The sequence below is a fragment of the Glycine max genome, chromosome 1 (assembly GCF_000004515.6).
Source record: "Glycine max cultivar Williams 82 chromosome 1, Glycine_max_v4.0, whole genome shotgun sequence".
In the NCBI taxonomy this organism is placed as follows: domain Eukaryota; kingdom Viridiplantae; phylum Streptophyta; class Magnoliopsida; order Fabales; family Fabaceae; genus Glycine; species Glycine max.
Window position 1 is genome coordinate 53,767,495 of NC_016088.4, and position 21,114 is coordinate 53,788,608.

The following is a 21,114-nucleotide window of genomic DNA, read 5'->3' on the forward strand; positions in this document are numbered from 1 at the left end:
TGCTATCATAATACTACTCGGGCAGCATCCCGCAAACATAATTAATATGATGGGCTAATTGGTATAATATTCCATAGGGGAGCTTGTGGCTTTGGAGAATTTAAAAGTTTACTTAAATCTAGACATGTGAATAAAAGGCACTTATAGGCATCCATCTTTGTAAAAGTGATAGTTCATATTATAAAGAAATTAACTAAGTGCATGAAATGTTTGACAAGGATATTCTACGTTGTAGATTATCCATAGATTATTTGGGGATCATTAATCAAAATGTGAAGGATAAGTTCCTGATCCTGATACTGGATAATCTCTTATATGAGCTAGGGAGATCCTATACAAAAATTTGATCTCAGGACTGTATAAGCTTAAAAAGAGGGACTATGTGATAATAATACATTTTTTAAGAACATTTTTTCAGAAGCTGTTATCTTTAGCTTATGAGAATTTTTTTGAAGTTTTTGCTTAAGACACTTGTTTATTGCTCATGCAAATTGATCCCAAAAATTCTACCACAGCCAAACTTATTCATTTGGGCTTAAATTAATCATGTGTTTACCATCCTACAATAGCAGGTGACCACACAAGCCACAAGCCGAAAAGCTCACAACAGTGACCATTTTGTCGTTGTATTATATCTCTTTTGGGAAGGGGTTTCCTTCACACATAGACTCTAAATCCTTACATCACACAATACATGATTACAGGGCTCATGCAGCGTGAACTTAAATTGCTTAATACAGGAGCAATACATAACACAATGGCAAGTTTTCGATGAGTTTCATAATATCGACCACCACAATATATTAATTTTAGACATAAACACTTCACACACCTTCTCTTACTTTACCACTGATGTGCAAGACTCATATTTTATGGGCAGGTAAACGTTGAAGCAAAGTGGAGCGGAGCACAATGGTGTCCGTTGGGCTTGCTTGGGTTACATGTTGTTAAGTTAGGATGCGAGTAGAGGGTATGGGGATGAAGTCCTACAGTACGGTACGGATAAGATATTATCTGCAAATAATATATTGTACAATATGGATATGATATAGTTCGTGAATAAGATATTGTTCACAAATAATATATTGTACCGTACATATAAGATATTGTAGGCTGATTTAGATCCCAATATTACTATGTTATATAGAAGATAAATTAATGTAACCTGTTATTATTGATGAATTTATTTTAAAAAAAATTCGGTGTGGGTGTGATTGTCGCCACCACAAATCCTTATGGACCAAAGGATTATATAGCCTTAACAAGAATTCGGTGTTTTATTTTTCTCTTGAACTCTAGTAACAAAATCTCATAATTTTTTTTTTCATTTCCCAATTGTGTTGAATAGACTCCTTGGTACTTCTATTGTCTTGAAGGAATTCAAAATGAGAACAATAGAAGACATAGTAATTAATCATCGTGCAGACGATAAGAATTGGAGGGAAGCACAATAGATTTGATGGAATTTCAATGCCTTAGGACAACATGCAGTGACCTCAGAAGGACTTGTAACATTCATCATATCTAATAATTTTTTTTTCTCATTGTTATCGGAGACGAATCCACCTTATATAACAATGGGAGTAATTGCTCTCACAAAGTTTAAGAAATTTACTAGTATATAATATATATATATATTGGCCCCATAAGATGAAATAAATTATAAAAACTTAATTTATGACATATTGCTAATATTATGTCACTGATAGTAATATGCATTCCACCTAGATGGTCCTAACTTATACCCCAAGTACTACGATTCAGGGATTAAGAGAAAAGAGAAGCGAGCACTGAAAATAAAATGTAGATCAATTTTATAAGTTTCATAATTTTAATCTAAACTCAAAACACTTTCCCTTGAATATTTATTATGTTTTGGGGCATCTTAAAAGTACAACAACCCCCTTGTCATTGTGGAAACAATATATCATAGTTATGTCATGGAAACAAAATATCAATGACATTTGATAAATATCAGCTAGATACACGGGTTGGAGAAGAGCCATTAGCACTCAAATTCCATTTAGTGGAGAGATTTGTGTAAGGTGGTGTGACATGTGAAAGATACTTCTTGGTTTGAGGGATTGGTTGAGTGAAAGGTAGGAAAGGGGGGTGTATTTAGATTTTGACTAGATATGTGGGTTGGAGAAGAGCCATTAGCACTCAAATTTCTAAGATTGTATATGAATTTGGAATAAAAGAATTGTTGTATATTGGACATGGGAAATTGGAGGAAAGGAGTGTGGATTTGGGAACTTAAATGGAGAATAAGGTGGTTTGAGTGGGAAAATGATTTGGTGGTGTTTGGAGGGTTTGCAAATTAATAATAATTTTTGCATGGATAATAATTTTTGCAATTCACCTACAACCAGGCACATCAAATGATAATATGAAAAAAAACTTAAATCAAGGGGATAGAAACGGAAAACAGGAGGTAAATAATAAAGGAAAACAAAAGAGCTTTTATCAGTCTTTTTGTCTCCATATTTAAACTACTTCTTTTGGCTGGATCTGCTCAAAGTCAAAAACCTCAAACATCAGACGCCTCACATCACGTTTCCCATAAACAAGATACGAAAGCCCATGAAGAGCTTGTTGAACAGCTGTCGTGGCTGGGTTTCTCTTTCTCCGGTTATGCTCATAAGTGTCTTGAACCTTCTCATCAAATATAATAACCCGGTGAAGATGTTTGGCCCTCAAATATCTTCCACAATACTTGTTCATAAGAAGGCGACGGTGCTTCTCTTGTAGCCACAACCCCGGAGCATCTAAATGCTTCATCAATAATCTTTCAGCCATCACCAAATCCTTAAGAAAATAATAAATAATAATATTAAAAAATTATACATTATCCAATGAAAAAAAAAATTAGATTGTAAATAGAACTTGAGCAATAAAATATGATACATCCCATTAATGAAACTAGAGTCTTACCACAACTTCATTCAAATTGTCATTTGGACAGCAGACAGAATAGTACCTGTATCTTTTGGCCAATGTATTCTAATCTCTCATAGCAAAATCGAGGATGCTCAAATTTGAACTTCGATGGATGCATGAAACAAAGCTGCAATTAGATAAGACATTCAACATCAGAACTTATAAGTTATAACATTTAGTGTGCTATTTCCTATTTGAACTATTAATGTGCTAAGTCTTTATTTGGGTGGTTTTAACTTTAAGGAAGGACTTTCTTGTTCTCAAGTGAGTTGTGCAGTGATGAGCAAAATACAGTAAAAAGCAATACATAAACCAGGTAAAATTAAAATGGTCCAGAGCAAGAACAATTAACTATCAAATGTGTTGCCAGTTCTTAGTATTTCTGCTTCTTTTAAGTTTACCTTCCTAATTTCCTAAAAAAAACCTTGAAAGTATCACTGTAGGCTAAATAGCTCTGCAACTCAGACAAACAAACAAACCCTCCCTATCACTAAACAGATTTGATGCCATCTAATGTGAAGCCGGAGAAGGGATAAATAGAAGCATAAAGACTTGTTTGTCCACTTGTTCAGAGACACATTCAAGGTATTAAATTGCCCTACCCTCACAAATCAAGCCAGATCTGTGTTTTTGATATCCTGATACACCAAAGGGAAAAGTAGAGTGAGAGGTGATAGAAGAGCTACCTGCAATCCAAGTCCAAGCTCTACGTTCCTGGCTTCAGTAATTTCTGGGATTCTGTCTGTCATTTCTAATGGATATCCAAGTGTTTTCATAACATGGGGTCTTGTATCGTAATCCCATATATTGCCCCTAAACCGATGCATTCCTGGGGGAACACAAGCTCTGAATAGCCTTGGGTGTTCAAACAGAGCATCTGCGGGAGGCTGAATGAAGAACAGTAATCATTTCTGTGTCATCATCAAAAACTAAAGTATTTTATTGTAGGACAGGTACTTTGTATCAAAAATTGCTGAATAATGCAGCAAAACCCAGCTGAACTTCTAACAGAAATAAATTAAGTCTGAGCCATGTGCATGATATATAGATCTTTGTAAGCTTTTTTTTTCAAAAAAGTAAATATTACTTTAGCAGAAGACATGTGTAGCTTGCCTTATATGCAACGATATCTTGCCAGCTTAGCTTGCCTTCAAACTCAGCAGATACATAATCCACATCTTCAAGTTGTCTACGCAATTTGGGCTGGCAATCTTCGGCATCTGGATCCATTCCGAAGACTTCAAAAAGAACACGATACACTTCTGGCATACCAAAACAAAGATAGATAGCCCCAAACAAAGCCCAAAATACTGACCTGCATGTGCATAGAATAACAAATTTGAGAATGTAGTGAACAATTCATTTCACAAATAGATTAGACAGAGACCAACTTCATTAATTAAAATGGTTCTATCATAAACCAATAAAAAAACGTGAGGAAGTGGACAAACTAGTCTTTTATGCTTCTATTTATCCCTTCTCAAGCAGAAAGGCAAGGGTCTGTTTAATTCCCTTCCAAAAATTTTGTTTCAAAACAATTCCACACTACTCAGCAATCAATTTCTCATCCAAAATCTATTAAATTTTGAAAAATGTTTTCAAATCAAAGTTTTAAAAACCAAAAAATAGAAACCAAGAGATGTTTTCTCACCCTCTTATATTTTCCTTGAGTGCTTTGTTCAATTGAGTTTTCTTTGTTGCAAATCCACCTGTTTACCTAGAGTTGATTGTAAAGGTTGTGGGCAATGGAGTTTTGACAGTCAAGCAGCTGAAAAACAGTATACAGTTGAGAGATATCTGTATACGACTGAGAGAACTGTGACACACATTACTAGCCCCTGCTCTTTGTAGTAGAAGAAAGTAGTGCTGGAGTTCTGAAACCGTAAGGGTGAATCCTTTTCAAATGTTGAAACTGTAAGCATGAGTCCACCTCTCTTTTCACTCATTAAGTTTTTTTAATTTTTCAATTTTAGAAAACAGAATTCTTTTTTCAAAAAACAGTAAACAAAAAGGCCTAAATCTTCAAAAAAATTCCTTTCTCTTTCCTACATCCTTTTAGACAGTGAACTAGCCAAAGCATCTTATTATTTTGATTCATTAATCATCAAACATCTTCGACTTGAAAAGGAAATGACACCTAAGCATACAAGGATTCACATCACTCTACATTTCAGTCACTTGTTCTGCTTGAAGCCAATACAACATCAACATGATTTTCAAATCTGAATTCTCCATTCTTCTGCATCCCAAGCACATACATACGAGTATGACATATTGTATGTATGTTTAAGCATCACTCAAAAGAATACCAAGAGAGGAAACAGAAAACCCAGTTAACAAACTTAAAAGCAAATAACAATATAATCTTAATTCATGACAAGAAATACACATGTCAACCGTTAACCTAATAAATCAACTCAATTTGACCAGACACATGAAAATGGTCATAGAGTCATATTGTTATTTTCTATTTTTATTTCATTGCCATACATGGATGTTGGAGAATATCATCAAAGGAGATCTTAGACTTAATAATATTTCTGAAAACCATGCTGAATGATGTCGTGTGATCCATGTAGCCGATCACCTAGTGGGATAAGGCTTTTTTGTTGTTGCCGTACATGGACATACCATAAGTAAATGGAATTCTGGCAACGGGATGGCTCTTAGCAGAAATAACACAATTCCAGATTGGCAGAGAGTATTAAGTATTATTAACTATATATCACTAGCACAATTGCACAGCCATGATTTCAAATTATAAACAAACGAAAGGCTAACTTGGTGACAAAACCTTATCTCAGGAGAGGAGAATAAAAGTTAGAACTTACTTGACAGGACCTTCCTTCTCCCTCCTCATGATCTTATCCATATCATCAAACGTAAATATCAAATTGTGCAAGCTAGCAGCTTTAATCCACTTGGGCAAGCTCCTCTTCCCTATCAACCCAAACACTCTCTCCCTCATCGGACCCGGCGACTCCCTCGGATACCTCTGCAAGAAAAACTCCGTCAGCGCCAACTCGAGCACGTACTGTCCCAGAAAAGACAACCTCGAATGCCCCGACCGCACGTGCCGCGCCTTCGTCCTCTCGCACGACGGGTGCTGGAACGCCAAGTACAGCAGTGTGTCGAACTGCTTCGCGGGGTTATCGTCCCCGAGCGTCTCCGAGGGCTCGAGGGAGTACCCCAGAGCTTGCTTCGCTTCGAGCAAGTACTCGTCAATCCACAATTTATCCGCATTGTTGAGGCGCGACGAAGGCAAACACGAACTCAACAAGGGAAACAATTTGAGACAAAGTTGTGGGCTGTTGAGAAACCTTTCTGCTAATTTGTTGTCGTCTATAGGGGGCCTTAGAATGAACCTCCTCGGGGGTCCTTTTTTGGGGGAAGTTGCTTTCTTGCGTTCGGCGAGTTCCTTGAGGAGTCGCTGAGGACTGTTCCCGCTGGGGAAGTCTTGTTGCTGTTGGGGCTCTAAGGCCACCGCGACAATTCGGAAATTGGGGTTTCTGTTTCTGATCAAGGGGGAGAGGGAGTAGTTAGGTGGCGGGCATGAGCATGGTTTAGGGGAGAATAGAAAGGAGGAAGAGAGTTCCATTAGCGGATGAGGGTGACTGTGGTAGGAAATGTTGTTCGGGTTATGCCAACATTAAGATGGTTGATTCCTGGCTTTCACACTTTCACAACACCATAGATGACAGGGTTTAGTTGGATAAGGTGAAGCAGCTTGCCAGTGTGCCACACCCGATACTTTGCTAGATTTCATTTTTATGAGTGTTTGTGCCTTGTGGGACTTATTGAGACGGATTTACTCATCTCTTTATCCGTTTGAATTCTTGATACTTGATAGGTTAATTTTGTGAACCCTAATGATACTCAATCCCATTAAAACCCGAAAAAATATGTTAATGCGATTTTTTTTTCGCATCACATGTGATATGATTCTTAGCATAATATATTAATTTAAATTAAATGATAAATTTTTAAAAAGATATACTTATAATATTATATGATATATTTTAAAATAAATAATATCAATATCAATACAATACTCTGTATATATAAAATATATTTGTTAAGTTAAGAAGTTGTATTATTAATGTATAATTATTTTTAAAATTATGCTTTTTGAAGAATATATGATATATATGAGGGGTGTTATGAAAAATACTCTTTAACATATATTTTTTATTGATTAATTTTTTTAAAAAAATTATAAAATCAAGATAACCCTTAAATAAAATGTGAGACTTACATTTTATCATCTTCTTTTATATTTTTTTATGTTTTAGTTTTCTATATTTTTTCAAAAACAATTGATGTTTTAGGATTTTAAAGTTTAATTAATATTTTTTTTCAAATATAACATTATTTAATATTCATTACTAGTGATACAAGTATAAATATTAAAGTATTAAATAAAGCTATTTTAATTTAAATATAATATTTTTAGTTCTATTAAATATTTCTTAATTTATGTCTAATATCTTGAACATCAAAAGGTATGAGAAGAAAATAATAACCAATATAAGATTGTGTACGTGTCATTAAATGTAATCACTACTTATGAATTCATTTTAAAATCTCATTTGGAACTGAGATTTGGTTGAGAAAAACTATAAGCCAACTATTTTTTCTGTTCGTGTTCGAGATTAATTATCGAAAAGATTCTACGATAGTTGTTGAAGAATGCTTAGTTGTTGAAGAATGCTTACATTAAGAATCCACGATAAATCCATGTATTTATCCTATCCTTAGTAATTCATCATGATGTAAATCATATGTGCGCAAGAACGAGTTGTTCTTGAAATATGCATGTTTTAAAATCCATTGGATTAAAGATAAAAAGCATATCCTCAGAAAATTACTTCTAACAAAACTTGCTCGAAATGTAAACACATAAATTTTAAGACTAAATTAAAAGAAGCGAGAGGAAAAAGAATAAATGTGAAATGGAAAGTGACTTACCTGTGAATTTAATTTGCATGAATGTAAATTAGAAAGCAATATAAATGACTAAAAAAGTAAAGACTTTATTGACAAAAGTAATTGAAAGCATACAATCGACTCATTAAATCAGTAGGCATCTTGAAGTGTGATAGTTATTATTATGTATTGGTGTACGTAAGTGTTTCCATAACAAACGATGAACACATTTTTATTATTTATAGGTTTTTGTATCTAATGGTTAAAAAATCTTATATAGACAAATGTTAAACAAATTGACTCAATAAGACTTTCATATCTGATGTCTTTTTTTTTTTAAAGGCCAACAAAAAAATTTATTAATAAAGGTGCAAAGAGCAAATCACAAGACGTGAAAGACTCTAGCACTAAAAGATACAGAACCAGATACCGTCCAAAGGAACCAAATACAGTGACAGACTAAATGACAAATATCTGTCTTGAATATATATTATTAACTATAACTGTAATCAACTTCCTTTTTACTCAAACTCTTATCTCAAATTCATCTCTTCCAAAACATAACTATCTTGGCATCTTCAAACATGACAATCTTGACTTTGATTTCAAATTTAATATCAAAATTTTGACCATTTCGTCAACGTTTTAGAATTAATTAACTTCTAGCCTCATTTCATAACATAATATTTAAAAATTGAAATAGGCCCGACTGAAATGCATTTTATAAAACTTAAAGACCCAAATGTCCGAGTTAACTGATGCGAATTGCCAAATATAATGGAACAAATCTGTTTGAATCAATCAATCAAACAGATGAGTGCAACCTATCTTTTCCACTAATTTTTCCTTCTATTTGTCTTTTCGATTTTGTGGTTAAGGTTGAACAATTTGCTCGCATCCCACGTGCTATGGAACAGTTTCTCATGTCTCCCATGACTATTTTCTCTTAATACTGAGCAGATTTGATTTTCTAGCCGTTTCCTAGCTAGTTAGAGTAAGATTTCTTTTAATAAACTTCTTAATAAATATTTATAAGATAAAAAAATGAATTAATTTCCCTATACATTAATATATTTTTGTGTTTTCAATGTTTATTAAAAGTCTCATTTATTTTTTTCAAAAACTGATTTTTAAATCGTAAATAAACTGATTTTAATTTATTAGAAAAACTTAATTATTTTTTATCTTATTATTTTTTCTTTCATAAATGCTTATTGAGAACTGAGAAACTTGTTTATATATATATATATATATATACACACACACCATAAGTGAATGAAAAAAAAGGAAAAAGAAAGACTTATGGCTCCAGATTAATTTAAAAGCCATTACAAGGGTGATCTGAAGAATATATTAGGATCAAAATTATCACCATTTTGGAAATTATTCGCTTATACACCTGATGATCTGTCAAGAATATATATATGTGTATCACATCTATAGTGCTAGCTGGAATATATATATGTGTATCACATCTATAGTGCTAGCTGGTTGGCAAACATGATTGCCCACAGGGGTTATTGCGCCTTTGTCTTCCAACTTCACCCCATAAAAAACCATATCAAAGGGAATCAAATGTTAAGTTTGGATTAGAATGAACGAAATGTCATTCACCATTTTGGATCTACGTCTACCTACCATGAATCAAGATCTCTTAAAGCCATGCATACAGGTCATAAATGTTTTGATTTTAATTTGTTGGAGAGTGGTTGCCGAAGTAGTAGAGGGCATGGATTGATTGAAAACGAAAGCATATAGCAATGGGGCAGCCTCTAATTGATGGATGTCCATTATATGTATGTCCTGCAATATTCGGAGTTTGAATCCAATTCAAAAAACATAGAGGTTAGATAGAGAAACCACTCTTATATGAATTGATATAAATCAAGATTCTGATGATTAGTCTGCATTCTAAAAGGGTCCCTTTTCATACATGATGTGAAAACACGAACCTAAATTATGACTCTTATCTGTACGAAAGCAATATTCTATTATTACCGAGAGCACCAATTATTGTAGAAGACATCCTAGCACCCACGGAAATTAACACAGTAAAAAGTATAATTAATAAACAAAAAGCACAGAAACTGTAGTTTCTTATGGAAAGGAGGTGATTATGGGACTGTCTGGGGATATACCATCTCCCCAAATTGATTGCTATATATGTTGATTATCTACTTGCCAACACATATTTTTTCTGGGTAAATATCATACGTACCCAAATCTATATGCATACGGTTGCTTTAGTTATATCTGTATATCTAAACCCTAAATCCTAAATAGATAATATTTAATCTTTAATCATACTTATTAATAAACATATTTATCACCTATTTTTGTGTTCATATTTTTTAAATTAAAAAAATCAAACGGTGATAAGTAATTTCTTAAAATACAATAAATTAAAGTCGAGTTTATGAGAAAAAAGACTATGTGTACAAATTTAGTTGTCACTTATGAATGCAAATATTTAGTATGAATAGTTTACTATGAAATTTTAGCATGTGCAAGAGTAAAACGAAATATTTAAATTTGGAGTTCAAATACACAAATTATGCCTTAAAATCTATTTTGGGGGAGTGATTGACTGTAAAATCTTAATTCGTACAACCTTCTAATGCTACGTTTGTTTATTAGATTGGGAGAGAAAAGAAAGGAAAGAATGTATTAGAAATTAAAAATCTAGTCATTCTTTTGTGTCAGATACTCAAGATTTAGAGTGTGTTTGATTGTGTTTCTAGTTTTTAAGAATTATTTTATAAAATAAATTTTAAAAACTGATTTTTAGGAAATATGAGTGTGTATCCTGTTGCATTTGGACCAAGTTTATAGTTAGAATACCAAGCTCGATCTCCTAATCCGACTCAAAGATTCGAGCATAAAAAATCAGATGACCATGTACAAAAAAAAAAAAAGGAACAACCAGATTATCAAGGGACTTGACATAAATCTTGCTTGTTTTCATTATGATGTTATAACATAGCACTTAACAACATAAAAACATATAGCCATAGCGAAAGTTGGGCAGAACACAATTCAAATTGAAACCATTGTTACATTTTTATTTTGATTTTGTTTACGTATCCATTGATACATGTTCAGTCGATTTATTTAATTAAAAACCCAGTTGATTTATTAATACTTAAATTTAAATGTGAAATTATTCGTTAAATTCATTGAAATTATATAATGTACAGTGTACGATAAAATTTTCAAAATTAAATATATTTTTAGATCATATAAGATTTGTTTTTAATTTGTTCTCTATAAAAAATTATTTTGATATATTTATCTATTTTCAATTTAGTCACGATTAATTTTCATGATTGTTTCCCTTCCAGGAATGGCTTAGGTCAGCCCAAAGCTATCCATATTGTCATGATAGGCCCAAAAAGAAGTATTCTTACGTGAGGGAGGGTCAGCTTCCTGAGACTCCTAGTCTTTTTTACTGTCAAACAAAGAACTTGAGCAACTTGCACAGTTCACGTCTTTAGCACTTACATTACATTACATGTAATAGAGATAGATAGATAAATAGATTAGGCCACTTAATATACATCAGTATGCATAGCAACTTCATAAACGAATGAGGCACTTCTACCATTACTATACCTAAAAAAATGAGCTGCTTTTGAGTTTGAATCAGCTCTCAGTGTAATTAGATTTTGGGGAGAACAATTATCATTTTTATGATTGCTTATTAGAATTAATACATAACAAATTGTAAAAACTAAACTGAAAATAATGGTCACAATTAAAGGTGAAAATTTAAAATAATTGTTTTTATCTTTAAATATAACAGTAATTGTTAATTTACTTTCTATACTTTAAAAAATGCTTTTCTACTAATTTTAAAACATTATAGTGGCAGTAAATAATAATATAAGAAATATTAAAAATAATTAATATATATATATAAATCAAATTAAATTGTTGGTTGTAGAAAAAAGGTAATAGGGAGGCTAAAAGTATAATTTTACGAAATTCAAAAACGAGCCAGGCACCTTTGCAGTTTGTGGACGGGAATAAGAAAGAAATTCAACTTCCCATGTGGAAACAAACGGCGTTAGACGCCAATCAACATGCAACGATCTCATCCTTTCCACACAAACTCCCTAAGCACACACCACACACCATCAACTACATCTTCATCACTTCGAATTTGCCCCTCTTCCTTTTTCATAATGTCGATACTACCCCTCATATTTCCTTATTCTACCCTTATAGACTTGCTTTTCTTATTCACGAAAGAAGACCTTGTTTTGGGAATTCACTAGGCTGATCATTCGTTGGATTAACGTTGCTTGGAAACTGATTTGAGGTTCAGGTTCTAACTCTATCCTCATTATTCCACAACATTTTCCAAGTTCAGCGTTGAAGTTCTTATTTGAAAAAAAAAAAAAACATAAAAGTTCCAAAGGATAAATAAATACCTCTTCCCTAGCCTTCAGTACTCCTTTGCTTGTAGAAAATGTACGAGGAATCCACAAATATAAAAGATTACCTCGAGCCTATACAATTACTGATTCAATCTGTTCATTTCTTTTTCTGCTAAACCATCAACTGTAATATAGAAAAAAGCATCGTGCGTGAGCTAGAAATCTGTGTCAGCTATGATGGATCGTGGTCAAGAGAAAACCGTACCTGCTGGTAGTGACTTGTCTCTGAAGAAGAAGGAGCTTCTTTCTAGTGCCATGAAGAGAACAAGTGAATGGTATGCTTCTTGTCCTCTGAGTGAAACTAATGCTTTGGTGGCTTTTATGTCAAATGTACCCAACCTGCTTTTCTTGTGTACGTTGCTACCTTCTGTTGGATAGCTTAACTGAAACACACGAGTTGAACTACTTAATTACAGGATTTTTTCTCAGGAGATTCCAAGTGATGTCAACGTTCAAGTTGGGGAAGCTTCCTTTTCGTTACATAAGGTAGCTAACCAATTGAAACACGACTCTTTGGTACATATATCAAACTTAATGACTAGTCTCAGAATAATTCAAGAGCACAGGAGCAAACTAACGATTTCTTACTCTTGTTAGTTGTTCACGCTTAGAGCTCACTTGGTTCTTGAGTTCACACAGAACAAACTAACGATTTCTTACTCTTGTTAATTTTTGTTGACACGTTGTAAAGCTCATTAAACTCAGGTTCATACCGAACTTTTAGAGTTTCTGGCAAATGTGTTCTTTAACGTGAACATCTCGATCAACTATTTACTTGTTACCAGCCTTTTTTTGTTTGCCTAAAAATAGGACTTGAATTAGGAAGCAAGAAAAGTAAATGAACGCAATATTTTAGTGTATAAAATTGTTATTGTTATGCTGGCCATCAATTAATATTGAATTCTCTTACACATCTCCTACTGTAATTGCAGTTTCCATTAGTCTCCAAGTGTGGATACATTAGGAAACTCGTCTCAGAATCTAATGATGCTGACGTTTCATTCATTGAGCTCCCTGATGTTCCTGGTGGAGCAGAAGCATTTGAACTAGCAGCAAAGTTCTGCTATGGGATAAACTTCGAAATAAACGTTGAAAACATCGCTACGCTGTGCTGTGTGGCCGAGTATCTTGAGATGACAGAGGACTATTCAGTTGGAAACTTGATGGGAAGGACCGATGCTTACTTGAATGAAGTGGCACTAAAGACCATTGCAGGGGCTGTGTCTGTTTTACATATGTCAGAGAATCTCCTTGCAATAGCAGAGAGAGCAAAGTTGGTGAGTAGATGCATAGATGCCATTGCATTTATAGCATGCAAAGAAAGCCAATTCTGTTCATCTGCAAGAAGTGAGAGTGGTTCTGTGGGAGTAGTGTCTTCCATGGCATCAAACCAGAGACCAGTAGTTGACTGGTGGGCTGAAGATTTAACTGTGCTTAGAATTGACATTTTCCAAAGAGTCATAATTGCAATGATGGCAAGAGGGTTTAAACAGTATGCAATTGGCCCCATTCTAATGCTCTATGCACAGAAATCTCTACGAGGTTTGGTGAGTTCCCTCTCTAAAAAGACGGAAATATTAAAAGTAAATATGATTTTATGGATTCATGGATTCAGTCCTTAACTCTCATCTCTCCCTTTTTTCTTTTTTTTTTTGAGGAACAGGATGTATTTGGAAAGGCAAGGAAGAAGATTGAGCCGCGACAAGAGCATGAAAAAAGGGTTGTTTTAGAGACAATAGTGAGCCTTTTGCCAAGGGAGAAGAATTCAATGTCAGTAAGCTTCCTTTCTATGCTGCTTCGGGCAGCAATATATCTTGAGACAACAGTTGCTTGCAGGCTTGACTTGGAGAAGAGGATGGGCATGCAGTTAGGACAAGCTGTTTTAGATGATCTTCTCATTCCTTCCTACTCTTTCACTGGGGACACATTGTTTGACGTGGATACAGTGCATAGGATAATGTCTAATTACCTTGAATCTCAAACGGGAAACCACTTGGTCTTCAATGCAGATGATGAATACTTTTCTCCTCCACAGAGTGATATGGAGCGGGTTGGAAAGCTAATGGAAAACTACATTGCTGAAATAGCCACCGACCGAAATTTAGCCGTTACAAAGTTCACCAGTTTGGCAGAATTAATTCCTGAACAGTCAAGGCCAACAGAAGATGGGATGTATAGAGCCATAGACATCTTTCTTAAGGTGCAGACTGCAATCCTTTTTATATATCAAATTAATCATACCACAGATTTGATAATTTAGTTTTTGTATTGTTGATACCTCTTATTTGAACAACAGAATTAACACACACAATTCACTAACCAAGATTAAATACCTGTCTCCTACGAGAAATTATTACATAATTTGAGATTATCATGATCTAGACAATCTTCACATGACACATAATTAAGTTTTGTTAACCTTTTTGTTAATTGGAATATTCAGTTCCATGCTGTCTAAATACTAATCTTAGACCATGAACATGTGGTAGTCTTGTACCATGTAATAATTTCTCCTCTCCTACAGAGTATTCTCACAGGCTTCTAGTGTTTTTGGACTAGTTTCATGGTGTGAAAATCAATTATTTTTCATTGTGTAGTTACTTCTACTTTTTCGTGGCATCACCATGATTTTGTAAGGTAGAATTTATTTTTGTGTATTATCCAAACACACTATTCATCAAGTTGAATTGGCTTTAGATCTAACCTTATCATAGTTCATTTGCTACATTACGCAATTGGATTTATAACAGTATTATCATCAAATTCAAGGACTAAACAGTATTATCATTTGCTACTATTTTGATATAGAATTTTTTACACCTGAGTTTATTTTGAATTACTGCTGATTCTCAGGCTCATCCTGCTCTAAGTGACATGGACAGAAAGAAAGTTTGCAGCGTGATGGACTGTCAGAAGTTATCGCGAGAGGCATGTGCGCATGCCGCTCAAAATGACCGGCTACCTGTCCAGACAGTGGTTCAAGTTCTCTATTATGAACAGCAACGACTTCGCAATGCCATGAATGGCAGTAGAAGTGGGGAATCTTCGGTTGATTCCAAACTGAACGTATACTCCACTGATCTTCATCCAGTTTCAAATGAGCTCTCCACCTTACGAAGAGAAAATGAAGACCTGAAATTAGAGTTAGTGAAACTGAAAATGAGATTAAAAGAGATCGAAAATTCCACGCTTAAGTCAACGGTTAATAGTCCTGCTGTAAGTGCTTCACCTTCTGCTGATAAGCCTCCTTTGCCTCGAAGATCATTCATGAGTTCAGTGTCCAAAAAACTTGGGAGGCTTTCTCCTTTTGTGCGTGCCGATGGTGTCTTGCCTTTTCCCAAAGGTCGCACAAAACCAAATAAGAATCGACGCCACTCCATTTCCTGAGGCCATTGGTAGTTCTTGGTGTGCAGACTAAAGGTTCTTCCTTAGATTCAGGGGTTTGAAAATACAGGATTAGTCTTTCCAAGTTTTTTGCTTCATTTATGTGATACCATTTAGATTGTATGAGTAATGATCATGATCCTTTGGTGCGAACTATATTGTAAAGTGTGATGAAAATTTAATATAATTGTAGAGTTGGATTGCTGTCTAGCCGGTGAGTGGCAGTAATAATGTTGTAATACAAGAATAATAAACTAAATTTAACATTGGCAGTCCAAGCAAGAATCATAATTCTTCCTATCAATCTTGCATAAATCAGTTGAGAATCCCAGATATCAGCATATCAAGGGATTTTTTTTTTAACACGCTAGAATGGATTTTTATTTTGTTCTCTCATATTTAAGTTTCACAGCATCTTGCTGAAAATAATTCTGTAAAGTTGTAATAACAGCCCTATAAAATTCATTATGTACTATTATCTGCGATCAAGGAGAAAGATAGGAACGGAAATCATCTACCTTTCGCACAATATTAATAATGAATCGCGAATCAAGGGTGTAAATATCACCCAGAGCATTTTCACATTCACACACGATATCATAAAATTAGGTGGGTCAGTTGCTTCTCACAGTGAGATCATGTCTTCCTAAAGATAAATGGACCATAAAATCACTGGAAGAATACAACATCTGATAACAGCAGTTGGTGGGGTCTATGTATAAATTATTTAAGTCCTTGTCCTTGGGAATAAAAAGCTTCGGTAAAGGGAATAATAGACTAATAGTTCAAGTGACAGCCTTGCATTGTCGGTGTTGATGTCTAAAGCCTAATCATGATGAAAAGAAAGAGATCATGGTTCGGTGTTGATGTTTTGGGACAAACCTTACCAGAACATGTTAAAAGATGTTTAAGTATTTGGAAGAGAATATGCTGTTCATTTGATGGTAGTCACTAGGCAGGAACTAGATCTCCTACTTCTTGTTGGCTTGTAATTTCATGAATCATCATGGAAAATAAAATCAGATTAATGAGAAAATAAATTTTGCGTACCTACCTAATATGTTTCCATAAGCAACAATAATATTATCACGTCTCCTATTTGGAATGACCCCTCACCCACAACTTACGTAGTTTTTTCACCAATCTGCATATGAAACCCGTACAATTGAAGCATGAGCTGAAAAAACCTTGAATTTTTTTTTCTCCATTTCACATTGACAGAAGCATCTTCAGTCACCACGGGTTTGTCTCCTTAGAAGCACAATCTAGAGTAGACTAAGTGCATATTTGGTTTTCAGTTTGAAAGCCTAAAATTATGTTCAAAAAGTAAAACTGAAAAACCAACCATCTTGTTTGGTTTTCAGTTGAGTCTAATTTTAAATTGAGTTTTGTTACAATTTTGCCTTAAAACTCATTTTGAAATGGAAGGAAAAAGAGAGTTGTTTTAACAAACTCAGTTTGCAAAATGAATTTTCATCCAAACTTAAGTTACACAACTTGAATCCAAATATATACTAAATCAACTAGCTGTATGAGTTCAATTGCTTTGGAGAGATGCACTGTGAGAAACGCCCCAGTGTTAGTTAGGACTAAGTAGGAAGGTTGGACGAATTTTATCATTATGGAAAGATTACTATATATCCAGAGTTGCTCTCCACAAAGGCAGAATTTCAAGGTGGGAACCTAATTAAATGATTTGATTAATAAAGGAGGATACTAGCATATATAGCCTTCTTTCAGGTACGGGGCTAACAATATTAGCTCCATGTTTCATGGTTTCGGAGGTAAAGATTATGATGTAAATATGAATAGTCACAAGACCAAAGAAATATCAGTCATATGTGATTCCGGAATTATAATTGGCTTGTTTAACCATGAAAACAAGTAACTTCTATACAAGACATCATCATACCCTCACAACACTTGGTAACTAAGAAGAAAATTTAACAGAAACATCATTCACAAAGTTAGTCTTAAACAGTAATCGAATATACATCACATTGACCTTAGAATATTTTTAGTTCGTGTTCAGACTCAATACTTGAAAAAACCAAGGTGGCTGTTTCGTTCTCTCATCTCTTGATCGTTCTTCAATTTCATAACTCCTTCTAATTCCACTTTGGCACCCTGCGGTCGAATGTCGCACATGGACAAGGCCAATTAAGCCTCCACTTAATTCTTCTGCAGCTGAATAACTGCTATGACGGGTCTTCAATCTTGTCTTGTTTATAAGGCTAGATCCAGTAGAAGAAGAAGACAACCTATGTGCCGAATCTGAAGTTAGTGGTGTCTCCACTTTTTTACGTTTGTAACTTGAAGGGCCTAGTGTCAGCTCAATCTCAGTCTCATTTATAACCTCCAGAACTCCATCGCTGTCAGCTTCTGCCATGTCCTCCTTAGCAGGTCTTTCAAGATCAAAGTTCAACTTAGGATTTTGCTGCGCGCCTTTATGATAACCATTTTGAGTTAAACTAATCACGTTTTTTAAGTTCCATCCTCGTTGATTTACTTCATTACCTCTAGTGGCTTCCATATTTTTCATCAATATGTTCTGAATCCGATACAAACGGTGAAGTTCGTACACCTGAAAACATTCTCAGGGCACTCAAGACTCTATTGACACTGATTGAGGACAAATGGCTCAAAGTAACAGAAAGAGATTTAGTACCTGTTCTTTGAAAGTGTCTTGGTGTTTTAGCATGGTAATTCTCATGTATTCTTTATCGCATGGCCTAATAAGCTTCTCCATCGGAGATCAGTTCAGCTAGTGTACCTTAACTACTTTTGTTGGAATGTTCAGGCATGCATTTTTATGGTATCACTTCACCTCCATTTTAGTTACCACTGTTTAGCTGAAATGAGGAAAATCCTAACTTAGAAAGTAGTTGATCAATGAAAATGTTTATAGAGTAGCCTTGAAGCCTAATCAAAATGATGACATCAACTTCAGTTGCTTATCTCCTTCCAAGATTTTGGACCACAATTAAATGAAATAAACTCTCAACAACAACAAAAAAAGAAAAAAAAAATCTTCGGATACCTTTAGTTTGTCGAATTTTCCTACCATAATAACTTTCCGCATAGCTCAATATATAGACATGATGTCATTATTCACATTATGCTTCCAATTGCTGCAGTATTTTAATAGTTAATCAACGCAATGTTTTCTCTTTTCATACGCCCAGTTTAAAAATGATTAATGTAATATCATTAAATAGCATGGTAGACAAATAATTTTCCTTAAGTACAGTATGCAATTAGGGTTTGATCACGTGGCCCTTAATTCTGCTTTAAAAAGTTAATCTTTTAAATAAATCTCACTAGTTCAACAAATTAATTCCCAATTTCCTGTGGAAGAATACCGAGTTTTTTTTTGTTTTTTTTAAAAAAAAAGAAAGTCATGACCCTACAGAAACCTATTCATTTGACTTTTTAGCCCAAACACTCACGAATTCCTTTCTCTCATTTATCTTGGTACCTGCTATCATCATTAAATTTCTGTCTCTTTTCATACTTGAATTTTTTTTTCTTTACTAAATCTTCTCAAGACAATTGGCTTCTGTTACTCTAAAAGTTTTAAAAAGTGAAGTAATTCCGCAATTCTTTTGTTTAACAAATAACAACTGATTTTATTTTTTTTATCCTGAATTAAGGTTGACAAACCATATTCCTCGTATATGAGACAACAAACTTCAATCTTAAGCGACATTTTCACGGGGATCTTGTTATATATATACCCACGCTCCAATCTAATGTTACAACCTGACTTATAAATTATCACACCAATGACATGATATCAAATTCTAACAAAATTAATATTCGCACGCTCATTGAAGTTACGCAAATGGCAAAAACTCAATGACTGGGATAAAGCAAAGGTTTTGCAAGCAGGCCACAGGGGACGAAGGAGACGTGTATAAATTTCACAATCAGCAGGAGAAATTAAAAAAGAATACGGAACAGAACTTCTATCATGAACATTGGATTAATTGATTGTATAAGAACCCCTTCCCCTAATTAACAGACACAAATTCACTGAACTCCAACACAAGAAGTTGTAAGAAATAGAATATAGCTTCTGACCTGTGAGAATGAACCGAAGATACCATAACACTTTCTGTCCTGTATAGGAAGACAACAAAAAAGAACTCTCTCAAGCAAAGGCAAGAAGATCCTCCTTTCGCAACAACTTCAGAGACAACCTTGTTTGTTTGAGAAACACTCTCTGCTACTCTGTTCTCACACTCCCATATCAGAATCGTCAGTATATAATATGTATACTGTTGGAGATTAAATATAATAATACAACTGAACCGTTGTAGTAGAATTTAAGATTCTCTCTGAAAGACAGTCACGGAAACCAAAGTGCTATTTGCATGAGGATTGAGGCATGCCAAACAAACCCCAGTGCCTTGACCAATGTGATTCAAGTTTTATGGAGGAGATGCTTCAGACAGGTCCAGCAATGCGGGCATATTAAATTAACTGTCAAGAAAAGAAGAAATAATTCATTACTTAGTACATAGGAGTACTAGTTTTTATAATTGTTTAGGATCACGAGACAAATCATCAATAGAACAGCTTAGTCTGCTGAGGTGAATCACATGCACCTTAGTTTCTGTGTTTCAAATCCCGATTATAGTAACAATAAACAAATTTCAATTGAAGCGTGCTGCTTATACTAAAGAACTTGGGTGGCACTGGCATCTCCTTTTCCGCTGACAAGTTGATCCTGACCGTACGATTAATTGGTGCCTATTTTTTTTTAAAAAAAGGACAAGCAATGATAGGTTTATCGTATCAATAACACTAATTCACTATGTAATATAGATACAGTATGCTGTTTGACGGGATTTTAGCATGACTTGGCACAAAGACCCAGCGCAATGATTGTAGACGTTAATTGGCCATGTGTGTGGTAACTGGTAAGTTGATGTTTATGTGCTAATCAATAATAGAAAATATTAATGGGTGTTCTTAAGGTAGAAATGTTTTCATTGTCATACAAAATATTGTATTGTTTATGATCTTTTTATATTTTTCTATAATTTCATAATAATTTTTTTTTAATTTCTTAACAAGACAAAACAGTAGTTAGTCAAACTCATCAATAACACACCTGACATACTTTATATAAAACAACTTACATGCATCCCATGGGAAATATATGGGAAAAAAAGGTAATGAAAAATACAGATTAGATACATGTATGTATGTTGGCTCTTATCAAGGTGACCACATGCTTGTTAGGTTGGGCTTATCTCTTTTTAGAATGTGGATTATACAGTACAAGAAGGTTAGAGAAAATGTAGGTCCGGGAAATTGAGAGAGATGGACATGGAATGGAAGCACGCGTTGCCGGGGCAGAAAGGTGCATTTGTATGGAGCAGTGGGTCCTATGCTATGGGTGTCCTAAAGGGAAAAG

The 21,114-nt window shown here is 34.3% G+C and overlaps 3 protein-coding genes across 8 annotated transcripts; 1 reads left to right on the forward strand and 2 right to left on the reverse strand.

Annotated features, from left to right (window-relative positions):
* Window positions 1-2,388: 2,388 nt before the first annotated feature.
* LOC100814070 (ribonuclease III domain-containing protein RNC1, chloroplastic) lies at window positions 2,389-6,788 on the reverse strand. 4 transcript variants are annotated; one of them, XM_041016685.1, is made up of 6 exons: window positions 5,772-5,897; window positions 4,592-4,708; window positions 4,054-4,255; window positions 3,627-3,827; window positions 2,981-3,067; window positions 2,389-2,808 (listed from the first exon to the last, which is right to left on the reverse strand). In XM_041016685.1, the coding sequence occupies exons 3-6, from the start codon at window positions 4,207-4,209 to the stop codon at window positions 2,488-2,490; spliced, it is 765 nt and encodes a 254-aa protein (XP_040872619.1). In that variant the 5' UTR covers window positions 4,210-4,255; window positions 4,592-4,708; window positions 5,772-5,897; the 3' UTR covers window positions 2,389-2,487. The 4 variants fall into 4 exon arrangements, with proteins under 4 accessions (XP_040872619.1, XP_003517335.1, XP_006573654.1 ...); XM_003517287.5 differs by lacking the exon at window positions 4,592-4,708 and having other exon boundaries at window positions 5,772-6,788; XM_014776252.3 differs by lacking the exon at window positions 4,592-4,708 and having other exon boundaries at window positions 2,669-2,808; window positions 2,935-3,067; window positions 5,772-6,732.
* Window positions 6,789-12,011: 5,223 nt separating this feature from the next.
* Window positions 12,012-15,955, forward strand: LOC100814596 (BTB/POZ domain-containing protein SR1IP1). 2 transcript variants are annotated; one of them, XM_003517288.5, is made up of 5 exons: window positions 12,012-12,580; window positions 12,722-12,791; window positions 13,238-13,852; window positions 13,969-14,505; window positions 15,159-15,955. In XM_003517288.5, exons 1-5 carry the CDS (start codon window positions 12,480-12,482, stop codon window positions 15,690-15,692), a joined length of 1,857 nt encoding a protein of 618 aa, XP_003517336.1. In that variant the 5' UTR covers window positions 12,012-12,479; the 3' UTR covers window positions 15,693-15,955. The 2 variants fall into 2 exon arrangements, with proteins under 2 accessions (XP_003517336.1, XP_040872624.1); XM_041016690.1 differs by lacking the exon at window positions 12,722-12,791 and having other exon boundaries at window positions 12,455-12,580.
* Window positions 15,956-17,488: 1,533 nt separating this feature from the next.
* LOC100815123 (uncharacterized) lies at window positions 17,489-20,310 on the reverse strand. Of its 2 annotated transcripts, XM_003517289.5 has the most exons (3): window positions 19,773-20,310; window positions 18,358-18,541; window positions 17,489-18,273 (listed from the first exon to the last, which is right to left on the reverse strand). In XM_003517289.5, the coding sequence occupies exons 2-3, from the start codon at window positions 18,436-18,438 to the stop codon at window positions 17,707-17,709; spliced, it is 648 nt and encodes a 215-aa protein (XP_003517337.1). In that variant the 5' UTR covers window positions 18,439-18,541; window positions 19,773-20,310; the 3' UTR covers window positions 17,489-17,706. The 2 variants fall into 2 exon arrangements, with proteins under 2 accessions (XP_003517337.1, XP_014631748.1); XM_014776262.3 differs by lacking the exon at window positions 19,773-20,310 and having other exon boundaries at window positions 18,358-19,741.
* Between the last annotated feature and the right edge of the window lie 804 nt (window positions 20,311-21,114).

Coding starts and splice junctions, on each gene's coding strand:
- LOC100814070 (XM_003517287.5), bottom strand. CDS start 6,538: ATGGAACTCTCTTCCTCCTTTCTATTCTCCCCTAAACCATGCTCATGC. Junction 3,068..3,626: donor AGCTTGGACTTGGATTGCAG/GTAGCTCTTCTA, acceptor ATCTAATTGCAG/CTTTGTTTCATGCATCCATC. Junction 2,809..2,980: donor ACATTGGCCAAAAGATACAG/GTACTATTCTGT, acceptor TATTTTCTTAAG/GATTTGGTGATGGCTGAAAG.
- LOC100814596 (XM_003517288.5), top strand. CDS start 12,480: ATGATGGATCGTGGTCAAGAGAAAACCGTACCTGCTGGTAGTGACTTG. Junction 12,581..12,721: donor ATGAAGAGAACAAGTGAATG/GTATGCTTCTTG, acceptor ACTTAATTACAG/GATTTTTTCTCAGGAGATTC. Junction 14,506..15,158: donor CCATAGACATCTTTCTTAAG/GTGCAGACTGCA, acceptor GCTGATTCTCAG/GCTCATCCTGCTCTAAGTGA.
- LOC100815123 (XM_003517289.5), bottom strand. CDS start 18,438: ATGGAGAAGCTTATTAGGCCATGCGATAAAGAATACATGAGAATTACC. Junction 18,274..18,357: donor AAGACACTTTCAAAGAACAG/GTACTAAATCTC, acceptor GAATGTTTTCAG/GTGTACGAACTTCACCGTTT.